Source organism: Astatotilapia calliptera, chromosome 15 (genome assembly GCF_900246225.1).
Source record: "Astatotilapia calliptera chromosome 15, fAstCal1.2, whole genome shotgun sequence".
Classification (NCBI taxonomy): Eukaryota; Metazoa; Chordata; class Actinopteri; order Cichliformes; family Cichlidae; genus Astatotilapia; species Astatotilapia calliptera.
The window spans coordinates 24,849,568-24,865,878 of record NC_039316.1 but is presented as its reverse complement, the minus strand read 5'-3'; the positions used below and the strand labels follow the sequence as shown (position 1 = coordinate 24,865,878).

At 42.2% G+C, this 16,311-nt stretch overlaps 1 protein-coding gene across 6 annotated transcripts in view; it reads right to left on the bottom strand.

Annotated features, from left to right (window-relative positions):
• Positions 1-16,311, bottom strand: part of pex7 (peroxisomal biogenesis factor 7) — a 44,214-nt gene that overhangs the window by 12,152 nt on the left and 15,751 nt on the right. For 5 of the 6 annotated variants that reach the window (XM_026142410.1, XM_026142408.1, XM_026142405.1 and 2 more), the window contains exons 9-10: positions 13,440-13,495; positions 1,762-1,861 (exon numbers count right to left, since the gene is read on the bottom strand). In XM_026142410.1, the coding sequence (XP_025998195.1) occupies positions 1,762-1,861; positions 13,440-13,495 (156 nt within the window). Of the gene's footprint in view, positions 1-324; positions 473-1,761; positions 1,862-13,439; positions 13,496-16,311 lie in introns of those variants that run through there. The other variant, XM_026142409.1, reaches the window with a different exon arrangement.

Here is a 16,311-nt window from a genome sequence, read left to right as displayed (position 1 = left end):
TTTTGGAGCTGAAATTTTTCAGGTTTTTGTTGGTAGTCTTCTCGATTGGTCATGGTTGTGCAGGCAAAGAATAAAATCCAATCAAATCGGCTAAAACTATTTAACTTTTTATCTTCCTTGTTAAAAACAGTGGCTAAACAAGGATTTTTGACCTAAAGTTATCAGGCTAGTTTTCAACTGCTTCTTCTCTGCTTCAGTCTGCAGCAGCTGATCCAAGTCGTGACTTGAAGTTAAGTCAATCTAGAGTCAAAATAGCTCCATGAAAAATTGTGTTTTATTAAAAAACTCAAAGACAAATGCTGCATTTCCATGAAATATCCACCATAAGACACAGGAAGGAACCAACAGCTGCCTAAATGAAGTGAATCCGATGGCCACCCGGAGGGTAAGGAATCAATCTCAGGACTTCTGGTGCGGTTCGTTAAAAGCTCAGCTGGGATTTCTGCATCACTTAAAGTTAACGGGCTGAATCCTGTAAAGCAGAGCTTGCTTGGTTAAGGTGCATCGCTGCATCAAATAGTAGACGGGAAACTGGCTGAAGGTGTTTTTAAGGGTTATGGTGAACTTTGGCTAACTAAGCTAAACCTTTTTCTTTTTTTAGAACACTTTCAACATGGCGCAGTGATGTAGGAGTGATAACCTCAGCTCACGCTTTCCTAAAGCAGCTGCAGCTGATTTCATCACTAATTTCCCAGCTGATGAGAATCCCAATATAGCTTTAGTCAGGATACCCCACACACTCATCCGGCAGCATTATGCTGGAGTCTGCTGGATGTCACATGTTTCCTTCAGTTTGAGAGCCACGCGGTGTAGCTCCTGTCAAAATTAGTCCAAAAACAGGACTGGACACCGGTGGCCTTTTCAATTCACTGCTTTCTTACCCTGACACATCAGAGCACCCCACACGGTGACGGGCGACCGGGGCTGAGCGTTTCGGTGTGTGGGTAAGACTTAGCCTTGTGCGGACATATTGATTTATGGCCCCAATTCAAAACTACTAGAAACACGGAGTGGGCACAATGAGGCGAGAACAGAAGAAGGAATATGCCTGAATATGGAAGTCAGCAGGAATACCTGAAGAAGGAATGATCCAGATTTTTTAAATGGTACATTTCCGTCTATTAAAAATACCAAATTCATAGAATAATGGAAATCAAAAACTTGATTAATAAAATGTTAGTAAATTTCACTCTTTGCCGTTTTAATCAAGTTAAATCCAGTGAATTCATTTTTCACAGTTTCATGGCAGAAGTCTAAAGGCCAACCTGACTCGGTTTTACGCTCTTGTGCATCTAATTACTCTCAGCAAGCATCGCTGGTAATGTTTAAACCTGAGTGAGTGTCACAATGTTAAACTAAGTTCTGGGGACACAGATCGTCCCCAGAACCTCTGCTAAAAGACATTTTGGAGTACTGTTATGTTTATATGGTGGTGAGAAGGCTGACGTACACTCAGGAAGGTTATATTACTCATTTGGTTTGTCTTTAGCTGGATTACTCAACGTTTGGGAAATTTGCATGAAAACTTCTAAAATGGAGACCTTTAAAAAACCAGCTGAGTGTACACATGTATTTATGAATGTGGATAAATATGAGTCTGGGAGCGTGTTTTGGTCTGAGAACTAAAACCTGTTCAGCAGATGCTAACACAGGAACACCCACATACACCCATACACACAAAACATTGGTTCTTTCATCCTTTGAGTGTTACCTCAGTAAGTCAGCTGGCTCATTACAAACAGCACAGGTGGGTGATGTTACCTGGTTGGGGATGTGCAGGTTGAAGTCTAATCCACAGACAAACTCTGAATGATGCTCTACAGTATCCAGGAGAGGCTGTTGTCGGCTATAATCCCAAAACCTACAAACACACACACACAAATATTTGATCATTTTCAAGCTGCAGCATGTCAAAGACAAACGAAGAGCTCAGTGTTTTTCCATTCAATGCAATGACAAACTGCTGAGGAGGAGGAGAGGGAGGAAGAGAAAAAGATGTTAGAAGTTTAGGTAACAGAGTGGGACCAAAGCGACGACCCCAAGTGATCTCTGTGCTGTTTATAGCTAAAGATATGGTGCATCATTATTTCATCACCATTCATTCATTCATTCATTCATTCATTCATGTTTCTGCCATAGACTACACACCTATACTTATTATTCAGGTGCGACTAGAGAGACTTTGCATGATTCACAGTTCAAAATAATTCTTATTTATGAGGCCACCCTCCCTTCCATAACATCCATAACAAAACAAAACGGTAAGATGCATATTGCATAAAAAAGGTGCTTAATGACCACAGAGGATCCTTCAAGCTTTTTTTGCAATGCCAGGTCTCAGATCAAGAAGCATCCCGACAGCATGCGCTGTGGAGACAGAATGCCAGAAACCAACTCAAAGTTCACTTCATCATTATTGTGCACCGATTCTAAAATCCTATTATACTACGAGCAAAAGAAAAGGAAGAACCAGAGTCGATGCTTTAAAGGCTTAAAGAGGAGGAGATGTGAGTGAGAGAGCAATCTCCAAAATGAGGTTATGAAAAATAAAGACGTGACAGAGCGAGCGAGGTAAGTGCAAATAAAACACAGTATCCAGACCCCGGCACGGCGGCCAATCACTCTAATTGAAAGACTACTTCTCTTTCTGGTTGTAAGTGTGTGTGTGTGTGTGTGTGTGTGTGTGTTTAAGCCCTGACGCAGCAAACACTCCCTCCAGACTTATCCACTTTGCAAATGTAATTAAATCATTTTCAGAGGGAACACTGCAGCTCTCACTGGGCTCCATTAGGCCCATATTAATACTGAGGCCCCACCCACCCACACACACACACACGCACACACACAGAGTGATAGGTATCTGGGGACAGTCGAGCATTTAGTGATATTATGTGCTGAGTGTGTTGGTGTAAATCACTGTTCATGCTCAATTTCTTGCACTTGTACATGTTTCTGTGTGTGTGTGTTTGCTCTTATACACACTAATTTACTTAACGAGCTTAACAAGAGTTTTTTTCATAATTCACACTCATGAAGATAAAAATTCTGAGGACCTGAAATAAACAACACAACAGCACTTTCAAAACAAGCTTTTAAATTTACAACACTTGTGATGAGTCAAGAGATTTTGAGATTTTATTTTATTTTATTGGCCTTTTTCAGCTTTATTAGACAGATCAGTGAAGAAACGACAGAAAAGCAGGGGCAGAGAGAGAAGGGGGAAGACATGCGGCAAAGGGCCGCAGGTCGTACTTGAACCTGGGCTGGCCGTTCTGCCATATGGCATGCGGGCGCCCGCTCAACACGCTGAGCTAAACCGGCACCCGAGATTTTGAGATCTTGATTATTTCATACAGAAAGTAAAAACAATTTCTACAAATATATCAGTGAACCGGGCCCAGTGCCTTTATATTTCAAATAAAGGATCCACGATCTCTTCCAGAGACTCCTGCATGAAGCAGAGGAGGACTGCTGCTGCTTCAACCTATTAACCCTGTTTCCAAAGAAAAACCAACATCCCAACATTCATCCATCATCAGGACCCTGAAAACAGAAACATCTGGACACTGGTGCTGAGCCAGTTGTCTTTTAAAAACATTGTGTGACCTCTTGGAAAATTGAGACTTTCTGAAATAAAAAGTCTCAGTTTAATGAGATTTTTCTTATTATCATCTAATGATTTAATGCTCAAATATTGGGATAAAAACAAAATCAGCTCGATTTCTACATTTTCCACAGTATCGATATCTAAAAGCATGAGCCACTGCAGTCAGCTCATAGCTGCTAGATAATTATTCTGCCTCTTAATGCACTGAATGGGACCTCTGTGACAGAACTGTCCTGTGAAGCACTGTGGGGGAATAAATCTGTTTGAGCACAGAAAGCACAAGCTTCACTGCGGTTATGAAAAATGAATGAAAACATACAGATATTAGTTAACTGATGTTTCATTCACTTTATCACGAACTATTAATATAACTGTTTATCCTTCATTTTTGAATGGTAAACAGCATGAAAACACAATGTTGCATGAATGAACATCAGAGACAACTTTGCTCTTCTCTGTCTTGGGGAAGTTGAACACTGCCCAGAGTTACCTCTGTCAGGGAGGAGTCACACATTTGTGTTGCTTTGATGCCAGATGTTTGGGGTTTGTGTTTACAAGAACCACAACCAATCCGATCTTTAAGTCTTACGTCATTAGTCGTGCCTGGGCCTAAACTCCGCTGCAGGTCCCTAAGTCACACAATCACTGCAGCGTCACTGAGAGTTAAAACTGTCCAACTCCTTTCATCTGTAATAAAATGATCAGCGTTGTTGCTCTACCAGGTGTAAAAATTAAGTTTAACATCCAGGCATCCATGAAAACCAAATTTATGAAATGTAACGGAGTTAGAAGTTAGCAGGGAGTTAGCTCGCTAGTTTCCATCTAAATATAAAATATACCATGTTGTGGCTGAGAGATTTACAAAACAAATTAAAACGTACAGCTCTGCTATCACTTCCAACATAAATAAAGACAGAAAACAAAATAGCAGTGACGTTTGTAGGGTTACTGAAATTGGGTTAGCTGGTATATAATGATGTGCTACTTGATCGCTAGCGACACAGCTATGTTAGCATAATATAAACAGTGAAGCTAGACGATGAACGCTAACTTTTTTCCACTCAAAGTTAACGCGGGTGTTCCCAAAGGTTCAGGACAAACGCAATCGCATGGAAGGATGCGGTAAACGGACCGAACTTCAGTCGGGAGAACAGGTGAGATAATCCAACCACAATACGAGGTTAGTTATTAATATACTGCTGCATGGGCTGGGCTGCAGTTACATCATAAGGTTTTGAAAACTGAGCTTTAAAATGATTAGTGGTAATAAAACCCGAGAGAGGCCGACAGTGATCACTGACTGTTTTTAGGGCTTGTTGAGATTAAATAGAACAAGACACAAAGCATTAAAACATGTAAAAAACACAAAAGCCTTATTAAACACAGAGTACTTTGGGCCCGGAAGCAGGATTCATTACGTCATCACCCAAAGACCGGATTCCTTCCATTAGCAGTTAGTACGAGCCAAGATAGCTTTTATCATATTGGACTAGAGCAGGGGTGGGGAGCTCCAGTCTCAAGGCCCCGTCTCCTGCAGGTTTTAGATCTCACCCTGGGTCAACACACCGGAATCAAATGATCAGGTCATTACCAGGCCTCTGGAGAACTTCAAGACATTGAGGACGCAATTTAGAGTGCCCCCCCCCCCCCGGACTAGAGTAAAAATAGGATGACAAACTCCTTGTGACGAGGGAAAGATTAATCTGTGGTTGTCCCGTGATTACACTGAATTTTCTTCTTTGTTTGATGACGAACTGCAAGTAATTCCAGCAACCAACTAAAGGCCCAGATGTTGATCGTGTAACACCCTCAGCGTCTTTTGACTGCAGAGTAACTGCACAGATTGTCTGGTGGGAGGCAACCCGTCTCCAAACAGTTGCAGCCCAATTTGGACTGACTGCAGTCTCTCAGACAGATTGCTCTGTCATGGTCTCAGCTGCAGGTCAGTCTGTGATGTTGGAGATCTTTGATAAACAGATGAATTATGAGGGAAGAAAAATACAGTCAGTTTGATCCACCATCTGGAACGCATCTGCTAATAATTAAATCATACCTGGATAGAAGAACATATAGGGGAACACTATCAGTCATGGATGGGCCTCCCCAGAGCCAGATCTCTGTGAGATCATCCTGACAGAACAGAACAAAAGGCAGAAACATCCAAAGAAGAGCTTTGAACATCCTTCATGAACCCTGGAGAACTGATCCTGAAGATCCTCACAGAGCTGACATAGAGCTGAAGAATAAAGGCACTCATACTTAATATTCACTCTGAAGCTCGTTAGAATAGTACAAGCTCTGTTTTTACTGTATATGCTGTATATGTATATCCATGTATGTTTCAATAAATCATCCACCTGCCAAAACATAAAGAATAATGGGTGGCTCAAGACTTTTACACAGTACTGTAAGTGATGACTAGTTTTTTGGGATCCAATCATAAAGTTGCACATTCTTACTAATCAATCGATCATCACTGCAACAAAAACGAGACACCGGCAGTCATCAGGTTAAATGTGAGGAAGAGGAAGTGGGATCTTCAGATTATGTTATAGATGACAGCAGGTCATGCGTTTGTGTGTTTGTGTGAACATACGTGACACCCAGTGACTGTCTCACTTAGACAAACACAACATGTTATTTGGAGAAATGAAGCTTGGCCGTCTTTTGTCTGCATTTTCCATGGTAGGTGATTATTTAGCCGCTTTTGTGTTTTATTCTATAGAACTATCCATTCACCTGCCAGCTTTGTGCATTACTATAAAACTCATTAACTCACAGCATGGGGGGAGGGGGGTCACGAGGGCGAAAATAAAGGGCAAAGGCTGTAAAAATAACAGAACGTGTACACAACAACATTAAAGATAAGATGACAACGAGACAGAAATGTAAAGAGAACGTTCCCATTAAGCTCATGGCTCTGATCAGTTTAATTTAAACAGGAAATTAATGTTAAGGGTCTCACACACACACACAAATACACGCACGCGGCAGATTGTGTTATCTAAAGCAAACACGAGACGTTATAAAAGGAAAACATGATCTCAGAGTCTCCGTTTCAAACTAAACACCAACTCTGTGTGTTTCAAAAGAGCCCGCAGAGAAGAAAGGCTTAATTAAAAGTCATATATTTTGGATTGTGGTGCTGAAGTCAATCTTTAATATGAAGTATAATATATAAAGCAAGCCTAAAAAAAGAAAGGAAAAGACGATTAATTACATGTATTAAATGTACCGCGATTGTTCTCTGACAGGATTGAAATGCAGAGCTGCATTATAAATCTTTTATAGCCTTAATTTTGCTAAGCTTGCAAATCTTAATCTAATTTATTTGACATTAATGTGTAGGGCGATATGAATGTAGCACAGCATTTACTCTCAGCTTACCTGCCCCTTAATCTTTAAAATACAACTGAAGAACCAAAGAAGAGAAGAAAAAAAACCACGAAAACACAAAAAACACATACTGGAACACTTGTTTTCTGGCTGGCATCACTTTACTGTGGCCTAAAAGAGTCTAAAAGTGTTTGTGCAGAGCATTTTAAACTACATTAATACATTCATGATGAGAAAAATCCCTGAAATCTACGCCGTAACATTCCACGTGACCTGATGTGCACCTCCCATGAAATGTAATTACACTTGAATGGCGTGGAAGGTTGGAGCATAGGGTTAAAAGGATTTTCTGGTGACATCGTAGTTAGGACGTAGATTTCCCGCAGAAGCCTAAATCAAACTTCAAGCACAGCAGGACAGAAAGTGATTAAAACAACTATGTGAGTGTGTGTGTGTGTGTGTGTGTGTGTGTGTGTGTGTGTGTGTGTGTGTGTGTGTGTGTGTGTGTGTGTGTGTGTGTGTGTGTTGGTATATTTGCATGTATATCCGTGAGTGTACAGGTGGATTAGGCGAGTGTTTGCTTCCACACGTGTCTCAACACAAAGGGAAGCCCACAGAAGCAGGGATGTTTACTGAGTCAGAGTTCAAACCTAACGTAGCACCTTTTTTAGTACTGACCACTGAAACTGCCTAAAGTTCACTTTAGCTGCAGCAGTGGTGGTGGTGTGTTTAGGATAATATTCACAAGCATTTAAACGCTTTCAGTTATTCACCTGATTAACTTTAGGAAAACAAAATGGTTTTGGTTCAAATCAGTGAATATTTTGTGTATGATGGCTCGCTCAGGACAGGACGGCAACCGCCCCATGACTAGAAAAAAACGATTACAAGTAGCTGCGGTAACAAACTGAGTTTGAACATGCCTCACCTTTAATCTCTCTTTGCGCAGACCGTTCTCATTCCCAACGCGTAACATACCGACGATTTGTCATGTCTCGAGGCATCCCATAGGAACGCGAAAGGTGACCTTCCGCGTCCCTATGATACGCGCCGGATTGTGGATGGCATACAATGGAACGACACTCCTGGCGGTAACACGCATTCCAGCCGTGTCCAACTCTAACCTTTATCCTAACCTTAACCACAATCTTAATCGTATTAGATAGTGTTTTCCAAAGCGATTAATGATTGGGAAATCATTAATCGCTGAGAACATGTTGCTCTGCGCCCACTGTCAACCACAGGTCGCCTGGCGGGAGGCTATCTGTCTCCCAACAATCCCGGTCTGACTCGGAGTGACTGCAGTCCGACTCAGACAGTTCGGTGACTTTTCGAATTTCTCTTTCAGATCTGTGAGGTTCTCTCTGGACTCTGAATGAAAGGCATTAACATGAATATCTGTGCATGAAGATTTACGATTTTCACCAGTTTATCACCACAAACAGACTGCATGTAATAACCAGTTCACCCACTCAGTTGACCCCATTCAGTCACAAACTGAGAAACTGAATCCATCTTATTGGCATTTTATTGCCTTGACAAATTTGCTTTGCAGACAGCAGCAGACCTGCTCCCCGTCTACAAAGCAACTGCTTCAGACAATGACTTTGACCATGCTGCGGTCTCAAACCATTGTTTCCCCCCCGTGACTACGACATTAATGAAACATGTTAATAATTAAAATTTCACAATGAGTGCCCAAAACATAAATAATGTATACATCCATAATCCATCCTTAACTGCTTATTTGATCTAAGTTTGCAGGGCTTGCCCAGAGACAGAGGGCCAGCAGAAAGACAGACAATAACTCATGCTCAGATTCACACCTGCACAGAATTCAGAATGTTTGGACATGGAGGCAGTCTGAGCGCTCGCAGCGAGCATTAGCAACAATGCTAACAGATGTTCTAGTGTGACCCCAAATACCAACAAGTGAGGAAAATGTCTCACACACACTGCTGTGTGTGTGAGAGCTTGTGGACCTGAATGTGAAGAGGGGCGTTTCCTCCTTTTGGGGTTATTAGAGCCCACAACTGTCACACCTGAGGGATGCTTACACACACACACACACACACACACACACACACACACACACACACACACACACACACACACACACACACACACACACACACACACACACACAGCTGACAATGGGTGATAATTGTCTTCATATCCTGTGTTTGGAGTATTCAACGCAAAACAAACATGCATCACGTTGCTATTGAAGAAGCACACACACACACACACACAAACATGCACACACACACACACACACACACACACACACACACACACACACACACACATCGGGTATTCATATCTTGTGGGGACATCTAATTAACATAATGTTTTCCCGAGCCCCTTCTCCTAACCCTAACCATGAAACATGAATGCCTAACCCTCAGCCTAAACCTAACCATAACCCAAATGTAACTCTGTCAATAAAACCACATTTTGAGTCTCAAAGTTGTCTTCAAACTTGTGGGGACCAGGATTTTGCATAGTAAACTTCCAATTTTTGGTCCCCCCAAAGATGTAAATGCACGCTCACACACATACACAGACACACACACCTGTTTGGTCAATCAATCACCTCTAGGATGATATCAATCAGTTACTTCCTGCTGCTGTTACAAAAACGACTTGATACCAAAACTAGGAGCAACATAGAGCTTTTAAGCTCTATGTTGCTGAGCCGTTCATCACTCTTTGTGGGTTTATGATTACAAACAGCTGCTTTCCTATTACATGCAGGTATTAAGACAGTTTCAAAGTGGACCCGCTCTGCTGGTTTTGCCGTGTTTTCATCTTAAGCTCTGCGTGATTTGGTGAATTACGTTTCTCTGCATGACTCAATTGCTCCTGCAGCTGACAAGACACCAAACAAAGGATGAAAGGAAAGATTGGTGGCGAGCTGAAAGAGGGAGCCCGCGGAAATAAACAGCAGACATTTAAGATGCCAAACATAACTGAGGGAAAAACAGCTAAAACGCCAAAGGGAAGACGGACAGCTCAAAGCGGGACGTGCCGTTAGCTGGGTCTGTGTCAGACCCCGTGTTTTATTGATCCGAGCTTTAATTGGCTCAGATACTCTATGTAGACTGCTGGGCTGCCCTGACACACACACACACACACACACACACACACACACACCTGCCAGATTCCAGCAGATTTTTGCTTGCGGCTGTGAGCTCGTCAGCATCTGCAGTAATAATCCACAGAAACACTAAGAAAGCACCAAACAAAGGTTTTTACTGTTGCCGTCCTTTACAATGAAGCCCCGAGGCTGCAGAGAAAGATTTCTGGCATAAAAGTGACGATTACAAATGATTTAGGACAATAAATTCTGAAAAACACTTTGTATATGCAAGGAAGGTTTGCTGAATACAAACAGGCAGCAGCACTTCAACACTCAAATTATACCGTGCAATACAAGCACTTTAAATACTTTCATGTTTTATCTATTACGCAGACACTCAGACTCAAAATCAGACAGAGACGTAAAGAAATTCTCGAGAACAACGATCTGACCCAAACAGAGCCCTGATCGCGGCGACGCGAAGCACAAGAAGAACAAAGTCAATCTAAAACAAGACCAAGAGCACAAAACCAATTCCACAACTGGATAATCATAATGGACTCGGGCTGGGATCACACGAAGAAACAGAAGAAACCAAAATAATGTGTTTACAAGTTTTATTTATATACCACCGAATCACAACTACTGTTGCCTCCGTTGTTTCTCCATCAGTACTTTATATTGTAAAGATGATAATACAGAGAAAGAGTGGGAAGGAAAAACTCCCTTGGTCGCGTATCCATCATTTATTTATTCTGGTCAAAGCTGATTCTGACTAGAAAAAAATGAAAAGAACGGAAGAGGCAGAGGAACCAGAGAGAGACTACATGAAGGAAAAGTTTGTGCCAAGGACAAAATTAAGCGCCAAACCAGACTGAAAGCGATCTAAACTTGGTCCGAACGGATTCTGGTATTTATTTTTCATATGAAAATGCTGTAGGTACAGATAGTGGTTTCTTAGTTACCTCCAGCTGCTTATTACCACATAATAGACCTTGTTACAGATGTGTTATCTGAAACATCGTTTAGACTTTTAAAGGCGGATGTCATTATGTCCAAGTTTTATTTATAACTTGAGACTTCACTCATCATGATAATTGTAATCAAGGACACTTCATATCAACCAAAACTGATCTTCTGTATAATAAAGAATAAATTTAATGAACAAAGCATTAAAATTAGTTCCCATTTCAACTTTTAATACTTGTAATCATTCAACTGTCTTCATATCATGTTAGCATGAGAGTCTTTCCCATCTGTGCCTCTCAACATCATCATTGTATTTATTATAATCGTATCTGAGGTTGTCCGCAAACTACAGAGGGAAGAGAAAATAAGTGGAGGCCACACAGCAGCATCGCTTCTGCAGGGACGGTTGGAGATACCGGATCTCACGTCAGCACCTTCTCCACTGGCTGTCATTATGTAATGCTAACACTGTTAGCAAAGCATCTGAAAGAAGCTTGCGTCTCTTAAAAAAAATCAATTATTTTAGATCATCTTCCATCCGGCAGCTCTGCATAATTAGCATACAAGCTTCACATCCTGTCTTTATTAAAGATAAACTTAGAGTTTGAATGCTTTTTGTTCGTTTCTTAAGCGTGTGCAGCACAGAGATGCATCGAGCAACATGAGCAGAGACCCGCTGTCACTCATTTTCCATCGTACATCCACTGTTACAACGTTGGATCTTCTTAAAACATCATCCCTGCAAACTAAACACTCCCTCAGCTTTCCGGTTGCTCCAAACACTCAAGTCAACCAGTTGTTTCTGTCCCGTTAAGCTGCATGATGTCACAGAGAGGGCGTAACCCTAAAGTGGTCATCTCGGGGCAGAGTGATCCGCCTGGTTCGAAAGACATTGCGGCCAGCTCTGGGAACCCCTCTGAGAATTTCTCAGAACTTGAAGCAACATCTTCAAATGAGTTATTTTGTCAGAGCAACAGTCCCCAAAACAAACACATTCCTCACATTAGAGAAGAAAAAACTACTGAGTGGTTTAAATGACTCATCGACTGCCAGACTGCTTCCTCATTCGTTTTCCTTTCACTGATTAATCACTGTTAAACAACGTCTTGCTCCAGGCTGGACAACAGGGCAACCTCACCTTTCATCCATCTTACTGCATCTGTTTATCCATCATCTGCCCGCACAGCCTGACAGACGCACAGAACAACATCGATTCCTCTGTGGTTTTAAAGAGCCGAGCGGACAGAGAGGACGGATCAGATATATTCTCATGAGAAGCACAGAGGCAGTCTCCCTTGAAATTACACATTTTATTAACTCATCCTCTGTGGCCCAATAAAGGAGCAGCTCATCCTTCCTCTGTGTCCGTCCCTCCATCTCACACACTGGTTAACTTTACCGCAAATTCTCCCTCAGTGTCCTGACTCGTTGCTTCTGCCATGATGACACCATCCATTCCCTTTGGCAGTAACTGAAAGGAAAGGAGCAGAAATACTGTGCAGGCCACATCACATCGCCGCTCCTTTAACCTCGAAAGAAAGTTCCTTTCAAAGAATCAAATTTGCATGACAAAAACTTTACAGGTTATCTTAAAGACCCAGAGAGGAGACTCATTTCTGCAGAAATGTTAACATTACTCTGCAGGTGTAGGTCATCCACACCGTGCACATGCTGCACGCCCCAGCCCTGAAATAACCGCTGGCACCTGGATTCCTCTTTGTAACTTAAAGCCGACCTCGGAGTTTATTTGTCCAGAGTAGATGCTCGTTCTTCCACATGATGTACTGGCTCACTGGGAATTTGGACTTTTTCACACTCATTCTTTGGTACCCAGGGCTTTCAGCTGGGGGGTAAAAACGAGCGGAAACCACAAGGAGCTGTGAAGATGGTTGGAGTTTGCTCGTGTTTTTGTCCATTTTGTCTCAAGTGAAGTCGAAGCTTCAGGAAACGTCGAACTCAGGTGATCTCTTCATTTATTTAAGTCTGATTTATTTGAGATGTTTCAAATTTCAGATTAAACTTTTGATTTCTGGCATCCACTGCAGCTCACAACGTCAATCATTTCTAAATACGCCTGTTGTGAATAATGTTCTGCATTAACCTCCGGAGCTGAATAACTAAAGAGCAAAGCGACGTCAGGCCCATCATTTTTAAACATCTTGAACTATTTGTTCGCATCTTTATTTTCTTTGTTTAATGTGTAAATGAGCTCAGTGGGGTTTATGCTTTGCTTTGCTCTCTAATGTTTTCTCTCCATTTCTCTGTGCAAACACATTAAACTTGTAGAGCAGCTTTCACAAAATGATGTGGAACAAAATGAGTTCCACATGCTTGCTCGCCTGTTAGCGCTCCTAACGTTCTACCAGCACTGAGCTGCAGAGAACCTTGTTTAAAGGTCCTTAAATAAACAGGTCGAACAGAGAGAAACGCCACAGGTGATCTTACCTGACAGTGAAGTCATACGAGCAGGACGCCAGCACAGTCTTATCAAAGGGAGAAAACTGCAGGAAAAGGAACAAAATGGAAAACGGTTTATTGAGATCATGTTTCCAAAGGAAGAAAGGAAGAATAGCAAGTTATCAGCTTTAATCTCCATCACGAACACCTGCTGCTTTCCTCAAATATTCATAATCTGATTACAAAGAAACAATAATATGTAATAATGTGAAGGGGAGTCAAAAACCCTCCAGAGGGACATGCTGCACACCTTTTAACCTTAAATCAGCATGGAGGTGAAGGAGGTAGGGCATGTTTGACAGTTTGAAGGTTTAAATGAAAAAAATGACACATTTTACAATGTGTCGTTGGAACTTCGAGCTCCGCTGTGCACACACAAGATAATAACCACAACGTGAAAAAGTGCTGAAATGTTTTAGACTTTTAAAGTAAAAATTACTGTGTGTGTTTTACAAAAACGCCAGTAATAACTGCAGTTTTCCTTTCACAATATGCAGAACAACAGAAGACGCTGCTCAGTTTGTGCTTCATGCACATGCCACTGTTTCTGATGCTGAGCTCCAGTTTGTCCCCATCATCCAAAAAAACAAACAAAAAAAAACTACATTTTCGTCTCCATCATGAAAGAAAAACAGCTTCCGGCAGGCTGAGCAGAGTTTGCAGCATTTCTCTGCTCAGCAGTTTGTGCAGAGACACGGAGAGCCTGCGAGGAGTCCACAGAGAGCGATTTCACTGACGACGCACTCCCAAATTAATTTATTCGCTCATTTGTTCCCCTCTCTGCATCTGACAGTTTCACCTTTCATATCGAGTCCTGGCCTCGTTTAACATCCTTCTCTTTACTGCACTTCACGTTCATTTAACGCTGCTTTACTTGCAAACACATTTATTACCAAAGTAAAACCCAGGCAGCTGTGACGATGCAGCAGAAATGTTTGGTTTGCAGGTAAGCTGCTCAGAAACTGCTAACCAAGCAGCAGCTGGCAGGGCTGGAAAGTAAAGGCATCACAGAAGCACCAAAAACCGCACTTCCTATGACGTCCACTTAAGGCTGCCGGCAGCAGTGAGTCGGTCCTCATAGTATAGCTTAAAGATCGAGGCGGGGCCGCTTTACCTGACAGGTAGAAGTCGACACAGGTGGGTGTAGCTTACAGACTGTCCACAAGTCTGGTGACATTCTACCATCTGATCTGTTATTTAGCAGCAGTTAGCAGATGTGTGTGTCTGTGGGGTTTATATTCCCTCATTATCTCATTCAGACTACACTTTATGTGCCCAACCGGGACAATGTAGTGAAAAACGATTAAAAAAAAAAAATCAAGGCTTTGAATGAGGACTCAACAAACCAGTGAGTGAGGTCACAGTGAAATATCCATTGATAGTTTACCCCAGGTTTGGTTTGGCTGGAGTTTGAGTGAGGAGCCTTCCACCTGTAAAGCCAGAGCAGTACGCAAAACGGACTGAGCACGCTCTGACTTGTGTACTTCGAGACAGGGATTCCTCTTTTGTCAGAGGTTCATTACGTGCTGATCACTCGTCTGTAAGAAACTCGCTCGCTCACCGTGAATTTTTGATGTGACAGCCGAACAGAAGCGCCGCGGTCCGCCTCTGTTCATTGCTTTATTTTTATCTCGTTACGCTCCTGCTGCCGATCACCTTGTTTGTGCTCCCTGCAGAGAATCGATACAAGCTGACAGATTTGCAAATGGTGACAAGCAGTTTCAGAGCAAGTCTCCTCGATCGATGGGGTACAGCTGTGCTGAAAAAGCCCACAGCAGCAGCTCGATGGGCTGAACCTTTAAAATAACAGCCTGGCTGATCTGAACAGGTCATTGAGTTTTTTTTCTTGACTCTTGAACATTTAAATGTCAGTGAATCTGCCAAGAGTCAACAGGAATGATATCAGCCGATATCCATGTTTGGCCAATATATTCGTTTATCCCTAATGAGGATCACAGTTACTGGGAATGAATGAGTCTAAGCAGACTCCGCGTTATTGAATGCAGAATGTTTATGGTTATTATGCTGTGAACATGCTAACCTGTAACCTGGAGCGCTTCTGTGTGCTTCGTTAGATATGAAATTCTCAGACTTTATCTCAGCATGTTCCTTTTTACCCCGTTCTGGTGACCCAGTGTGTGTTATGAATGCTTTATTATGGAGAATGGCTCTCCATATGTCCGTCTAGTTTTTCCACTTCTTTGTACATTCCCTCATGCCCATTCCACCCAATCTGATGACATCGGTCAGTCCTCATTTTGATGCTATAATTATTTTTCCTGTTGTTCTCTCACTGATAAATGGGGCAGGGATAGCTCAGTAGGTAAAGTGGTCGCCCCATGATCGGAAGGTCGGCGGTTCGAATCCACTTAACGGCTACCCTGAGGTACCCCTGAGCAAGGTACCGTCCCTACACACTGCTCCCCGGGCGCCTGCTTAGTGGGCTGCCCACTGCTTCACTGAGTGAATGGGTCAAATGCAGAGAAAAACAAGTAATTTCCCCATGGGGATCAATAAAGTATCCATTATTATTATTATTATTATTATTATTATTATAAATGTAAAAACCACAGAGAAAAGGTGGCAGAATCGACAGTAGTGAAGAGGCACGACATGTGGTTATGTTTCAGGGAAGTGCACGTGCAGTGTTTTAGAGAGGTCTGTGGTTACGACGTAGCGACGATGCCACAATAAGTCTGCACGAAATCTGCATCAGTGTAATGTCCTCCAAGAGAGTGCGTGCGTGCGCGTGTGTGTGTGTGAGAACAGCACATACATCACTGCACACACACACACACACACACACACACACACAGAGTGAGGTCTTATTACCACCATTTGGTTGGGTGTTTTGACGCTG